Genomic DNA, 14382 nt, shown 5'->3' on the forward strand with positions numbered 1-14382 from the left:
ATGGGTGGCAGGGGCCCACGTTCCGCTGCTTTCCCAGGCTCATTAGCAGGTAGCTGGGTTGGAAATGGAGCAGCCGGGACTTGCACGTATGCCTATATGTGATGCTAGTAGTACTGCAGGCAGCGGTGGCTTACCTTTCTACACCATAGCGCCAGCCCCTACTCCACTTCTGACCCAGCTTCTTGCTGATGTGTCTGTGAGACAGCAGGTGATGCCTCAAGTACTTGAGCCTCTGCCACCCACACAGGAGATCCAGATTGAGATCTGGGCTTCTGGCTTTGGCCTGGCGCAGCCACGGCTGTTGCAGACAATTGGGGAGTGAACCAGAGGATAGAAAGTCTCTCAATCAATCAATCAATCAATCAATCTCTCTCTCTCTCTCTATTTCTCTTCTCCCCCTGTTATTCTCTCAAATAGATGAAATAAACATCTTAAGATAAATTTGAGGGGCTGGCCCTGTAGTGTAGTGGGGTAAAGCCGCTGCCTGTAGTGCCAGCATCCAATATGGGTGCTGGTTCAAGACCCAGCTGCTCCACTTCCAATCTAGCTCCCTACTAATGGCCTGGGAAACCAGTAGAGGATGGGACAAGTCCTTGGGCCCCTTTACCTGCGTGGGAGACCTGGAAGAAGCTCCTGGCTCCTGGCTTTGGATCAGCGCAGCTCTGGTTATTGCAGCCATCTGGGGAGTGAACCAGCAGATGGAAGACCTCTCTCTCTCTCTGTCTCTCTCTCTTTCTCCCTCTCTCCCTCTCTGACTCTGCCTCTGCCTCTCTGTGATTCTGCCTTTCAAATAAATAAATAAATCTTTTTAAAAAAAGAATTTGAATAAGTAACTTTCAAAATGATAGCACTCTTTGCTTGAACACTAAATGGTTAAAAAACCATACGCAAGGCCGGCGCCGTGGCTCAATAGGCTAATCCTCCACCTTGCGGCACCGGCACACCGGGTTCTAGTCCCGGTCGGGGCGCCGGATTCTGTCCCGGTTGCCCCTCTTCCAGGCCAGCCCTCTGCTGTGGCCAGGGAGTGCAGTGGAGGATGGCCCAGGTGCTTGGGCCCTGCACCCCATGGGAGACCAGGAAAAGCACCTGGATCCTGGCTCCTGCCATCGGATCAGCGCGGTGCGCCGGCTGCAGCGGCGGCCATTGGAGGGTGAACCAACGGCAAAGGAAGACCTTTCTCTCTCTGTCTCTCTCTCTCTGTCCACTCTGCCTGTCAAAAAAAAAAAAAAAAAAAAACCATACGCAGAGATCTGAATGCACATACCATTTAATATGCTACTTCACGTCTAAGAATCTGTCCTAGAGAGTTGGACATGGGTGCAAAGAGCCATGTAATAGGATGTTTATTGAAGCAAAATGATTATAGCAAAGGGTTAGGGAGAAAATCAGTAAGTGTCTATCATAGGAAATTGGTCAACTCAATATTATGAGCTTGGGAAGGTCTGGGGTAGACTCCCGCTGGTTTAGTTAAAATTCAAAGGGTAAGACAATGTGTGTTGTACACAGAAATTCTTAACTAATGCCCTGCTTGGATGGAGGGGTGTGGATTCTGTAGTGGAAACAGGAGAACAAAAATTTAGATTATAACGCCCACTTGAATTCCTTGAAATGTGCTAATCTATTGAAGAACATATTATGCAGAAGTTCAATAAGCACTACACTGTATTACCTAATATAGCACTGGTGATGTGTGATCCAATTAAAGTTCAAGTGTTCAAGTAGAGCTTTTTTTTTTTTTAATGGAATAAGCCGGTTGTGTGTATTATCCACTATAGCTTGTCATTTGATCAGCTCTAAGAGGGCACAGGTGAAGTTGGATGTTTATACTCTGAGGTCTCTTCCCATTCTCATAAGTGACCTCCCTAATGCACATAGTATGTATTGTGATTCTGACCAAATAAATGTTTATTCCCCAGATGCTCTGTTTACGTATTGGAACAAGGCTTCAACATCTGAACTTATGGATTTTTTCACAATATCTGAGTGAGTAGTTTTGTCTTTGCTCGTTGGCTCTTGATTTTTTTTTCCTCTATAACTGAGAGATGTGGAGTTGAGCCAGGAATGGAGTGTGTGTCAGATCTATCCTACTCCTTACGTTCTTTCTCCTGACCAGACCCTAGAACATATCTGGGGAGCTCAAGACCCAGAGCACAATGCCCAGCCTTAAATTCCTGCAGATACGTGGTGGCTATGGATGAGAAGCAGCTGTTAGGTGTATAAGGTGTTTTACTAACACGAAACTTACAGGCTGGACTGAGTGGATACTGCTTTTCCAAGTTGTCCTACTTAAGCAGGTGCAGACACTGAGACAGAAAATCACTAGAATTTTAAACGTGTTAAGAAGGAAGGGTGAAGTCTTACATACTACGTGCATTATCTCATTTCATCTCTTCAGTGGAAATTTCTGGTTTCCTTAACTTAAGCTATTTAAAAGACGTGAGTCCACATCCCTTATGCAAACCTGTTTGAACCAGATAATTTTCACACTTAAAAATAACATCCCTGCAGCATCTCAGGCAGTACCTCACAAACACATTATTCTGCAGCTTTAAATTTTTTCCTACAGTACTATGATTGTTCGTAGTAATTGGATAAGTCATAAGTGTAAGTAGCTTTATGTCTGCTGTTCAGGCCATGTTTTTGGTGCCTGATGTATTTGCAGAAACTTTTCAAAGCTTGCTGCACTTTGGAATGACAAGGGAGAGCCTGTGGCCGTGAGCCTCCAGCAGGGGGCTTAGTTCACAGACTTGGTTCAGAGTGACCAGTCCCTCTGCTGAGTTAAAGAAAGGGGTGGTTGTCTTGTGCTAAACTGAGATTCAGTACCAAAGGAGTTCACTACCCGTTATCTTAACCATCTGTTAGGAAATACATAATTTTTTAAAAAAGATTTATTTATTTATTTGAGAGGCAGAGTCAGAGAGAGAGGGAGAGAGAGTGAGGTCTTCTGTCCACTGGCTCACTCCTCAAATGGCTGTAATGCCAGGAGCTAGGCCAGTTGAAGCCAGGATCCAGGAGCCACCTTCAGGTCTCCAATGTGGGTGCAGGGGCCTAGGCACTTGGACCATCTTCCACTGCTCTCCCAGGCCGTAAGTAGGAAGCTGGATTAGAAGAGGAGCAACTGGGACACAAACCAGCACCCATATGGGATGGCAGCACTGCAGGCAGGGGCTTAACCCACTGTGCCAAAGCTCCAGCTTCTGATCTTTTGTTTAAAGTCAGTGTTGTGGATACATTAAGATAATGCTCCATACTTGTCTGTAGAAAATCAGGCCATACAGTTGAATCTCAAGAAAGAATTCTATATAGATTTCAGTGAGGTTGAAAAAACAACTTGGAACCGTGTGTTTGGTCTCAACCCTAATTTCTAATGAACACAGCCTTGGAGTAAATCCTCTAACCCTGAGTCAGTCACAGCCCTGCTGGTCCTGGGCCTCTGGCCTCTGTTCCGTGGTCCCCCGGGCAGCCGCCCACTGCCATGACACGTGACAGGTAATGATCTCTGGGTCTAGAGAGACCTCCAAGAGAATCCCAGAAAACCAGTAGTAAAGCACTAGTGCTCGGCGTGCTTGTTTTCAGTGTATTGAAGACAGTTGTATCTTTAGGTTCTCCTAATAATGTTCCATCTTATCTCCAGAGTCTGCTTGCACCAGTTCCAGTACATGGGGAAACGATACATAGCCAGGTACCGTGGGGTGTTCTAGTTTCGAGATGTTGTGTAACTTTCTGTGTTGCTTGGACTTGACTGCATGGGAAGGGTCGTCTATGATGACTGGCACTTGAGGGTCACGTGAGCAGCTGTGAGGACAGTTGGCAGGCCCTCGGGCTGCCACAGAGTCTGGTTCCATCTTTCGTCTGCATTCCACGTTCCTTCTGTCTTGCCTCGTAGCATGCCTGTCTCTTGGAAGGATTTCCTTTGGTGGCCTGTTGCTACACCTCTGTACTTCCTTCCAGATTCTCCCTGGCACCCTGTGCTGTGTACCCCTCCCCACTCTTTTCCAGTTCCTCCTCTTGTCTTCTCTTTCCTCAATGGTTTCTCTTCCTATTTCACTTTCACAGGGCATTTTTACCCTTCCCACTCCCCCTGCAAAGATCCTAACTTCTCCTCTAACTACCTCCCTCCTTTCTTGATGAAAGAATGTTGCCAGTCCATCCCAAATGTGGGTGAGCTTCCCAGACACTGTCTAAAATGGCCCTTTTTCTCCCCTTACTCTAACTAATCCGTAAGCACCCTGCATTCTTATCTGACCAGAAGCCTTGTTGAGCAACCCCACTCCCTTCTCTGTCCTGGGCATATTCTTGTGTTCCAGGAGAGCTAGACACTGCTTCTTTGGGGGGTACTTCCTCACAGCACATCTTGTCTTTCTCACTATCTTCCTCCCACCTGTAGGCCGTTTGGTACGTCTATATTTGGGTTTGTTTTTTTTCTTCCTGCATTGTGTGTCATTTTGTGTTAGCTGTATTCATGGGGTCTTGCTCTAAATATCATATTTTTCTATTGTTGTATTTAACAATTTAATTATAAGTAAATTTACATTTTAAGAAAAGCTTTCAAACTGACTTGTCATTTAGGTTTGTTTCTCTTGTCTGTGATTCTGTTTCACAGAAATGACAGATTAATACTTTCTATTTGAGGATGAAGATATGCTTTGTATTTTAACATTGTTCTGGGAGTGTTTCAGAGATTTTCCGAATTATATCTTACGTTAAGAAATAAAAAATATTTTCTTTTAAAAAGAAGCTAAGTTAGAGAGACTGTTTTGTGCTTTCCTCCTATTAATATTTTCCATTTTTAATTGAGATGTAAGAGCACTTAAAGTTCTCTAATCTTAACGGTTTTATTTTTCATCACAACAGTGATTTGCGTTTGAGTTCTCCAGTACCAAATGCAACTGTATACAAGGTGTCTTTATATTCAAGTCTCACATTCACACTTTGATTTTGCTCCCTGGAGATGGCCAACAGTGTGTTTGGGATAGGAAAGGCTTCGAGAGCTGCGTGCCTTTGTGCAGTAGCTGCCGCCTGCATCATGGGATGGCATTTGGGGAGTTGGTGCCAAGCTTTTGAGCTTTTGAGCTGAAAATGGTGAATGTGGGAAGCTGAAGATTTCTGTACTGACAAAATATTTTAAAATGGGTTTTGTGGAGTGATTGGCTTATTCTCCCTACCCCCCGATAAGGGATATAAATTTAAAAAAAATTTAAGAAAATATTCCAACTTCATAAGCACCCTGTATATATTTGCATGTAAAACTGTGGACTGCCTTAAACATAGACGGGCAGAGGAGGATTCGAGCGGAGATGTTGTTACTTTGCTCCTTGCACTGTGAAAAGATGTGCCCTGCTCTATTCAAAAATTGCCACGGTCTCTTGCTGCATGTGACAAAGATCCTGAACTGTAAATGTGAATGTCGTCAGTGTTTGCCATTCCACGGTGATCCGGTTGTTTGAACACTGTGCCTTCTCATTGTCACTTTGAAATCACCCAGCAGCATGCTGTCGATGATAGTCCATGCATGCCCCTGTCCCCCTACACACAATAACACAACGAGGGGAACCGTTGGCTCCGGGACGGGGGACAGGTGTCACTCCAGCACTGGTCTCATTTCCCATCTGCTCTGGTGATGGTACACAGTAGGAAGTTAGCTGTTTGATTGCTAACCCAGATCACTTTTCTATTTTCTCTACTTGACTGCTGACAAGTTTAACAAAGTGTGTGGCTCTTCTCCTTCCTGCTTGGGTAAGAATAAAGGTGTTAAAAACTGCCTCATATAATCCCTCCCACTGCATGTTTGTTCTGTGTTTCTTCCTATGTGTTTTTTGATTAGAAAAAAAATATATTTTTTTTTTTTGCTCTTCTGTAACGTGTAATTCAAAGTGGTTTGTGACGTTGTGACAGTTGTCAGAACACTAACCTTTAGCACCACCTTGAAGTGACGTGCGCCTTCTTAAAAGTGGCGTCTCCAGAGTAACTTCCGAACGTGAACAGTTCTCTGCTTTGGCGTGATTTTTGCTTCTTCATCATCAGGTGCTTTGCTGTGAACACTGTGCGAGCTGCTGCCCGTGTGTGTCTCTGGCTGCCCTGCTGGGCTTAGTCAGTACGTGGCCTGTCTACTTGGCGCCATGTCCTGGCTTCACTAACGCTCGCCGTGTCGCTGCGTGTAACACGTCTAACTTTTGCTTCTATCCCCATTTCACTCATGTTGCAGGAACCAGGAGGGGTTGGGACCCATAGTTCATGATCGAAAGTCTCAGACATTGCCTGTTTCCCGTAACAGAACAGGAATGGTGCATGCCAGATTGCAGCAGCTGGGCAGCCTGGATAACTCTCTCACTTTTAACCACAGTAAGTCCCATGACATCCCATCGTAACAGCCAGCATCTCTGTGCCATCTCAGAGGGGCGAGCCCCGGCCACACCGCACCACATCACCAACGCAGTTTTTCTTCCAGCTCAGAAACGTAGGATGAAGAGCTCATGGCACAGTCCCTCTCCTTGGAGGAGAGTCCTTACACGTGGGAATGCCACAACGTGGAACACGGTCAACTGCAGCGAAAGCCTGAAAGTGCTGAACCCCTGCCCCGTGCCCAGCAAACCTGAGCTGGGCCCACAGCCAGACGTGCTCCCGTCTTTTAAAGGCAACGCTGGGGTCTGTGGCTTGTAGCCTGTAGCAGCAATTCCTGAGAATATCTCGATCAGATTCCTCGCGCCCTCCTGATCCTGTGCGTGTAATTGACCGAGTGTCCACATTCTGACATTCCCGCTCTGAACGAGTGTTAACGCGGCTGCGAGAACGTCCAGCCTGTGAATCGACTTGTGAGGGTGTGGAAAACGTCCAATAACGAAGTGACTTTTTCTGTGTTTTCAGTGTGAGAAAGATATCAAGTGTGCTTGGAATTTCTGTAGACAATGGTAAGATTTAATCAGGTTGAAGTCTGCTTACGAGGCCGCTTCACTTGCAAACCAAGACCTCTGTGTTCATCTCGCCTTCCTAACTTTGGGGCTTTCTAACTTCACAGTAGAAGTTCTGCCAAAACAGGGGAGCATATTTTTAATTTACTTTGATCAGTCACCAGAGGGGACATGGTGACGTGTGCTGTTTCTAGAAACTTACTTGTTCCATCCTGCCAAGGGTTTCTCAAAGAAGAAAACCTAATAGATATGAGCTGTACAGCACGTGACAAAGTCCATGATCATTTATAACAGTCCCATTTCTGGTGGCGTTCATCTGGTAGTTGTTCCATCTCCTCTCCCAGCATGACGTGGCTAATGTTTTATCCAGACAATTGTTTGTTCTCATTCCAAGAACTGTTGCTAATGCATAGTTATTAATATCTTCCATCATGGCTAATCATAGGAACTCCATTCACTGTGATTTCCACACCTCCTCCTTGATACTGGCTAAGAGTAAAGACAGCATTTCCACTGTCTCATATAGATTATGGTTCAAAGGACGATAGCTGAGGAATCAAAACACAGCAGCTTCCCGTTCTCCCAGTCCAACGAGGTTAAATGTAATGGGGAGAGCCTTTCTTTATAAGATTCTAGGCTTCATTTAAACCAATATGATGTCAGTATGCCACACACTCAATTGGTAACCTTAAAATGCTGGTTCTTAGGTCTATACTTAGCGACAGAATGTACATTTTTGTAACATATTGAAGGCTCCAGTACTTGGGTTATCCCATGTCTTTTCTGTTGGAGCTTTTTCTGGCTCTGCAGACAAGAAACAAACACAAAGAGGGTTTTGTTATTTTTAGTTTTCATTTCCTGTTTAGCAAAAGAAATTCTGTCCCCAGTGATATGCCGGAGCTGCTGGACTCACTTTGCCCAGAGAATTTATCGAATTCATTGTCAGTTGAAAAAAATGCTTAACCTTTGAAGCATAAGCAGACCACAGCCCCACCTTCAAAGATAATCATGTAGGAAACACAGAAAAGAAAAGTGAAGGACACATGGAGAAATCATCTTAGTGCACTCCCATATGCACAGATCCCCCCACTACAGATGGATTGGGAGGCGTGGTGTGAGCCGAGGAGGACAGCGGGCCACGGACTGCTGCCAGAGCCTTGTTGCTAGCGTGGTGGATTCCCGTGTTCTCTTCCTGCTGCCCACAGTGAGCCCTGTCCTCCCCGCCTCCCTCTCCCAGTTCTCAGTGGCGCACTGTCCTAGCCACATGTCTGCCTTGCCAGCAGACTGTGTTGCTGATTCTCTCAGCCTCTGCCGGCCTTCCCGCAACACCTGCTCATCCCAAGTGGGCTCCCATGTCTCTTAAGTCATTGCATCAGCTCCTAGCACTCAACCTTCATTTCCATCTCTGATTCTGACTGTGTGTGGGGGTGGCTTCAGCCATTCCCCTGGCCAACTCTTTGAGCTTCCAGTTTGTAAACTCAGACGAAAACACACACACACACACAAATTGAAGGGCGTGTAGACTGTAAACACGTGTGAACGTGTATATAAATATAGATTTGTTAGTTTACACTAACAAGTGATATTTTATGGGAGCTGTGTGACCACATATATCTCTCCTAAAAGTCGTGTTTAACAGTGAATACAATACCTTCTGTTGGGCCAACCAATATGACATTGATCAAATATGTGACATCTTCCCAGGCATATCCCAGAGTCTAAGATGAATTCATCTCTGAAAAGAGTAAAAACAGGGGCAAGAGTCTCTGTACATGTGCATTTGCTAATTCTCAGCCTAGCACAGGCCTTGTCAGACCCCTGTGTGGCCAGCAGGGGGCAGCAGAGGTCCATGCCTAAACCTAGACCCTTGTTTGCCCCTGTAGTGCACGCCCCCCCCCCCCCCCCAGGGCTGTCCCCAGCACTCTTCAGTGGTAGGGCTTGGGAACAAACACTGTGTAGGTGGTACATGTAAATTCCAGGAGGGACAGGTGAAGTCTTTGTTCTTTATTGTGATAGGATAGCATGAACATGGTAAATCCTACTGTAACTAAACAGTCTTAGGGCCGAAAAACACTTTTAAAGGAGAGTTGTTTGGGTCATTGCTCAGTTTTCCCTGAAGTAAATCATTGGCACCTTTAAATATTGGCCTGTTTGGCATAGCTGTCACTAATTGTGTAACTGTAGAAGAGATTTGTGTGAAACGCAGAACCGAGAGTGATAGCCACAATCATTAAATAAAACACAGCAGGCAGGGAATATTGAGTGATCGCTTACATTTAACATACATAATCCACATTATGAGGAGAAAACTCAGTGATGTGTGCTTGCATCTCAGTAATACAATTTCCAAAAAGCAAAGAATGAAGTAACACTTCATATTTGCTTTGATGTCATTTGTTGTTCTAGGAATATGTTAAATTTATTTGCTTGTAATTCATATTTACCCAAGGTATGACAGGGAGAAAAGCTTGCAGAGGGATAGGGAGTTGTATAAAATACTGTATTCCTTACAGTTCTGTGTAGCATCAATTTAAGATCGTTGGCTAAAGTGACAGAGCATTCAACTTCAGGTCAGTGTGGGCACACGGTTTCTAAGGGAACTGCCCCCATGTGGCGCGTGCAGGCTGCACGTGACACTGGGGTGAGCACTCGCACCTGGAGGTGTGACAGCAGAGACGTCTGAGGCCCTGCAGGGTACAAGTCCTGGTCCCTTAAGCAGCCTGCGAGGACTTGGACAAAATTACTTGTGAGGCCCCGTTTAATTCTGAAATTCTTTGGAATCTGTGAAATACAAGTAAGAGGATGAGTACGGGTTATAGTTAAATTCCTTTACATAATGTTTAATGTGAAAAAATACAGCAAATGCATTCTTAGACATGGATAATTTATCTTCTAAAATTGGGTAAAATATGCTTATTTGCTTTATATATATATTTAAGATGGCAAATAAGTTATTTACTTATAAACCCACATTTTCTTGATTCTGAGATATATTTACTTGATTTTAGGACATTTTTGCATATTTTCTGGCATTTCTGAGATTGGAGATTCTCTTACATATTATGTTTAACATAGTAGTCTATCTGGTTGGTATTCTTGTAATTGATGGAGTCTCAGAATCGAGAATGTCTGGTGCAATGCCCACATAAAGCCCTTCGTTGTTTTTTTTTTAAAGATTTATTTATCTGTTTGATAAACAGATTTATTTATCTGTTTTATTTATCTATTTGAGTTACAGAGAGAGAGAAGGAGAGGCAGAGAGAGAGAGGTCTTCCATCCGCTGGTTCACTCCCCAGATGGCCGCAATGGCCAGAGCTGCATTGATCCAAATCCAGGATCCCGGAGCTTCTTCCTGGTCTCGCACGTGGATGCAGAGGTCCTTGGGCCATCTTCTACTGCTTTCCCAGGCCATAATAGAGAGCTGGATTGGAAGTGGAGCAGCAAGGACTCGAACCAGTGCCCACATGGGATGCCAGCACTGTAGGTGGTGGCTTTACCCACTGTGCCACAGTGCTGGCCCCAAAGCCATTCATTTTAATGTCCTTGAAGATGACACGTATAAGCCAAGTGTTTCCACAGTTAGAGAGGTCTGTCTCTCATGCTGGGTACCATTTTCGACACTGTAGCATTCCACAGGGAGGGGAGAGCCGTGTGACTCTATACCCCAGTGTTAACACGTGTGCTCACAGAGAGGGGAGAGCCGTGTGACTGCATACCCCAGAGTGTTACACGTGTGCCCACAGAGAGGGGAGAGCCGGTGACTCCATACCCCAGAGTGTTACACGTGTGCCCACAGAGAGGGGAGAGCCGGTGACTCCATACCCCAGAGTGTTACACGTGTGCCCACAGAGAGGGGAGAGCCGGTGACTCCATACCCCAGAGTGTTACACGTGTGCCCACAGAGAGAGGAGAGCCAGTGACTCCATACCCCAGAGTGTTACACGTGTGCCCACAGAGAGGGGAGAGCCGGTGACTCCATACCCCAGAGTGTTACACGTGTGCCCACAGAGAGGGGAGAGCCGGTGACTCCATACCCCAGAGTGTTACACGTGTGCCCACAGAGAGAGGAGAGCCAGTGACTCCATACCCCAGAGTGTTAACACGTGTGCTCACAGAGAGGGGAGAGCCGTGTGACTGCATACCCCAGAGTGTTACACGTGTGCCCACAGAGAGGGGAGAGCCGGTGACTCCATACCCCAGAGTGTTACACGCCGTGTCCTCAAAGCCCTCTGAACACCTTTGCTTCCTTCGTGTGTGAACCGGGGGTCAGATAGCAAAGTGCATGGTTTTTGCCCTGGGGTATTCCTTGTCCTACTCTGCCCCCTGCCCATCCTCAACAGTAAAATGGATGGAAATGATCAGTGGGCCACACGGAAGGTGATCAGATGGACGTTTTGCCTGACTGTTTGCTCTTAGGGAAGCGGTGCACCAGGGTGAACCATCTGGAGACCAGGTCTCCTACATGGGGCGCATTCTCTCAGGAAGGTTCCTTGCCATTCAGTATTTATGTTTTCCCAGGAAACTTTGTATTTCTTTGGATTGATAGTATGGGCCATAGGAAAGAAGCAAAAATGCAACCAGTAGGTTTGGTTTCATAGCAGTTGGAGGGCAGCTGTCAAAATGGAAGCCCCTCGTATGGGAATGTGCACCTCACTTGTTCTACCTGGTTCCTCTGACCTTCCAAAAAGATGTGTGGCCGTGACCCAGCTTCAGTCCTGCTCACCACATCTCCACGGATGCCGTGGTGGGGGCATTACAGATGTAGTAAGCGGTGTTCAGTTGGACTACTCGGCTAACCTGAACTTATTAGGTTAATTAACCTTATAAGGTTAATTAAATGTATGCATAGCAGATGAAAGAAAACTCAGTGAATCTCATCTGTGGTCCCTGAGTTTTTAACAGATTTGGGGGTTTTGGAATAAGTTTTTTTGTCAGTGTGACAGTAGATTGAAAATTGTATCACCTTGAACAGTGAGTGCATCCTAAGGCCTCTTGGCAACCAATAGCGTGCATTCCAGAAGCCCTGGAAGCTGCTCCCAGCTCTCAATAGTGCCGGGGCTCTGGGAGGCAGTTCAAAGCACCACTGCCCCCTGGCGGACATCAGGATGGTTTACACCACACTCCTTCAGGGTCAGAAACTGCTTAACCTGATTTCACAGTTACTGACCCTGAGTTTAAGACTGTTCTTGGCTCTTGAGATGCCCTTCTTGGGTTTACCAGCTCAGCCGCATTTTCCTATAACCGGTGAACGGGATTGCAGCCCTCCGGTGTGCTCAGCTCTGCTCCAGTGCTGAGACACAAAGTCTCAGCCTTACGGTGCCTCTCTGTGCTGCCGTTTATTTTTAGAGATTTTTAAAAAATAAGACTAGCTCAGGAATCCTGCAGATTTTTGACGTGAAGTAGTTTAGGAGAAGCAAGAAGAATAGTTTCTTTTAGAATCGTAAATGACACAGACAAAGGCAGAGAGATTTTTATATGAATCCTCCTGTTATCATGAAGATTAGAGAGGTGCTGTAGTGGCTTAGGGGTCGTGTAATAATTTAGAGAATTTTTGCATTATGGCATTTCTATACCTGCATGCATAATTATAGAATAACTTAATTAGCATAACCCATTGATAATTATATATATATTAAAGATTTATTTATTTGAAAGGCAGAGTTACAGAGAGCAAGGGAGACAGACACAGAGACATTTTCCATCTGCTATTTCACTCCCCAGATGGCTGCAACAGCCAGGGCTGTGGGCAAGACTAAAACCAGGAGCCCAAATTCCATCCAGGTCTCTCACATGGGTGTCAGGGGACCAAGTACTTGGGCCATCTTCTGCTGCCTTCCCAGGGGCACTAGCAGGGAGCTGGATTAGAAGTGGAGAGCTCAGGTCTCTAACCAGCACTCAGATAGGATCCTTGTAAAAGCATGTGGCCAGATTCTGTTCCTAGAACGGTTCCAGGCTTTCAGCCAGGAGAGAGTGAATTCTGTGGGGATTCTTCACTGTGCAAGCCACCTCAGGTATAGTGATCACTGGGGCACATGGAACTAATGAGTTTTCTAGAAAGAGAAAGGGGCAGTTCTGTTCAGAGAAAGAAATTAAAAGTCATCACTAAAGCCAATTTCTTGTTAAAACGTAACGCACACTAAACCTATTTGGAGTTCATGGCAGCCTCAGTAAAGGGTCCTTTGACTTCTGTGAAATGTTGGTTGGTCTAATAACAGGTGTTGAATCTTTTATTCCTTCTTCCTTGTTTGTGATCACTATAACAGGAATCATCAATCTGTTTTCCTCTTTCATTGCCTCCATATCTTACCAAGCAAACCTCCCCAAATGAAACAATGCTTTGCCTCACATAAAGGCAGTGCCCCCAACTCTCCCTCTGTCCTTTCTCTGGGAAACTTCTTACCCAAAAAGCAAACAAACAAACAAAAATAGAACCAGCATGGTGCCAAATGTCTTGTACATCCTCACCAAAGAGAGACACAGTGAAAGTAATGGGACCTCACAGACACAAAACATCAGACTCACCTTTTTAAAAGCAAGGCAAAGCTTGATAAAAAGCACATAACAGGGTTTTACTGTATTTTGAAAAGCACACCTGTAGCTCTAAAAATCTCTCTTGTAGCCTTCAGAAGCCATTCTGTAATTGTGTCACTTACAGAAGTCAGAGTGGCTTCATGCCAGTTACTCTTTACTACAGCACAAGGACCCGGATAAGGAATTTGAAGTGTAGCTTCTGCTATTCCCCAGTACTGGTCTCGGAAACCCATAGGTCCTGTGTACTTCATTTTCCTGATTCGTTTACAAAACGTCTCCCTCTCTGGAGCATTAAGAAAACGCCTATTCCCCGAGGAGTAAGTGTTGGATCATTTGTGCTCCTTGGAGAAAGACCTTCGTGGAGTTTACTCCGTCACCCTCCTCCCGCGTCGTCTGGACCGGCACTGTAACACCTTTGCATCCCTGTGCCTACTTCTGCTGCTGCCATTCATTTCATAACCTACTCTCTCAAATTGCGTGTCTACCGCATTTATATCAGCACTAAATTGATTTTGCAGTCACATGTAGAAGACTTCAGTTTGTATCTGCATTATGTGTGATGAAGCTAAATTTACATGACAGATCCTTCAAGGCCTTTTCTCTTCTCCAACACTTCTCTCAGACATACTGGCTTTTGTGCTTTTTAATTCAAGCAAAGAGAATACGAGCAGCACAGTCAACTCTTGAGTATCTCCCCTGGTCACAGATGGCAGTACAGATCTTGATGTATTGATGGACTACTTTAGCACTCCCTGTACCAGGCACTCGGCTTCCCAAACACTGCTGAGTTTAATCCTCACCGCAGCCCTCTGGGGTGGACACCGTTACTGTCCCCGTTCCACAGATGAGGAAGCAGGGGTAGGAAGAGGCCAAGTAACTTGCCGAGGTTACACAGCTAGTGAGTGGCAGAACTGGGTTCACGCCTATTTTTTTTTCTTTTAAG

At 45.5% G+C, this 14382-nt stretch overlaps 1 protein-coding gene across 38 annotated transcripts in view; it reads left to right on the top strand.

Moving 5' to 3' along the window:
• The window catches only part of DOCK9 (dedicator of cytokinesis 9), a 325197-nt gene that overhangs the window by 259885 nt on the left and 50930 nt on the right, over positions 1–14382 (top strand). For 19 of the 38 annotated variants that reach the window (XM_070048669.1, XM_070048650.1, XM_051850502.2 and 16 more), the window contains 3 exons: positions 1917–1983; positions 3635–3682; positions 6206–6342. In XM_070048669.1, the coding sequence (XP_069904770.1) occupies positions 1917–1983; positions 3635–3682; positions 6206–6342 (252 nt within the window). Of the gene's footprint in view, positions 1–1916; positions 1984–3634; positions 3683–6205; positions 6343–6864; positions 6909–14382 lie in introns of all 38 variants that reach the window. The other 19 variants (XM_070048660.1, XM_070048667.1, XM_070048649.1 and 16 more) reach the window with 3 other exon arrangements.

Source organism: Oryctolagus cuniculus, chromosome 9 (assembly GCF_964237555.1).
Source record: "Oryctolagus cuniculus chromosome 9, mOryCun1.1, whole genome shotgun sequence".
Taxonomy (NCBI): Eukaryota; Metazoa; Chordata; class Mammalia; order Lagomorpha; family Leporidae; genus Oryctolagus; species Oryctolagus cuniculus.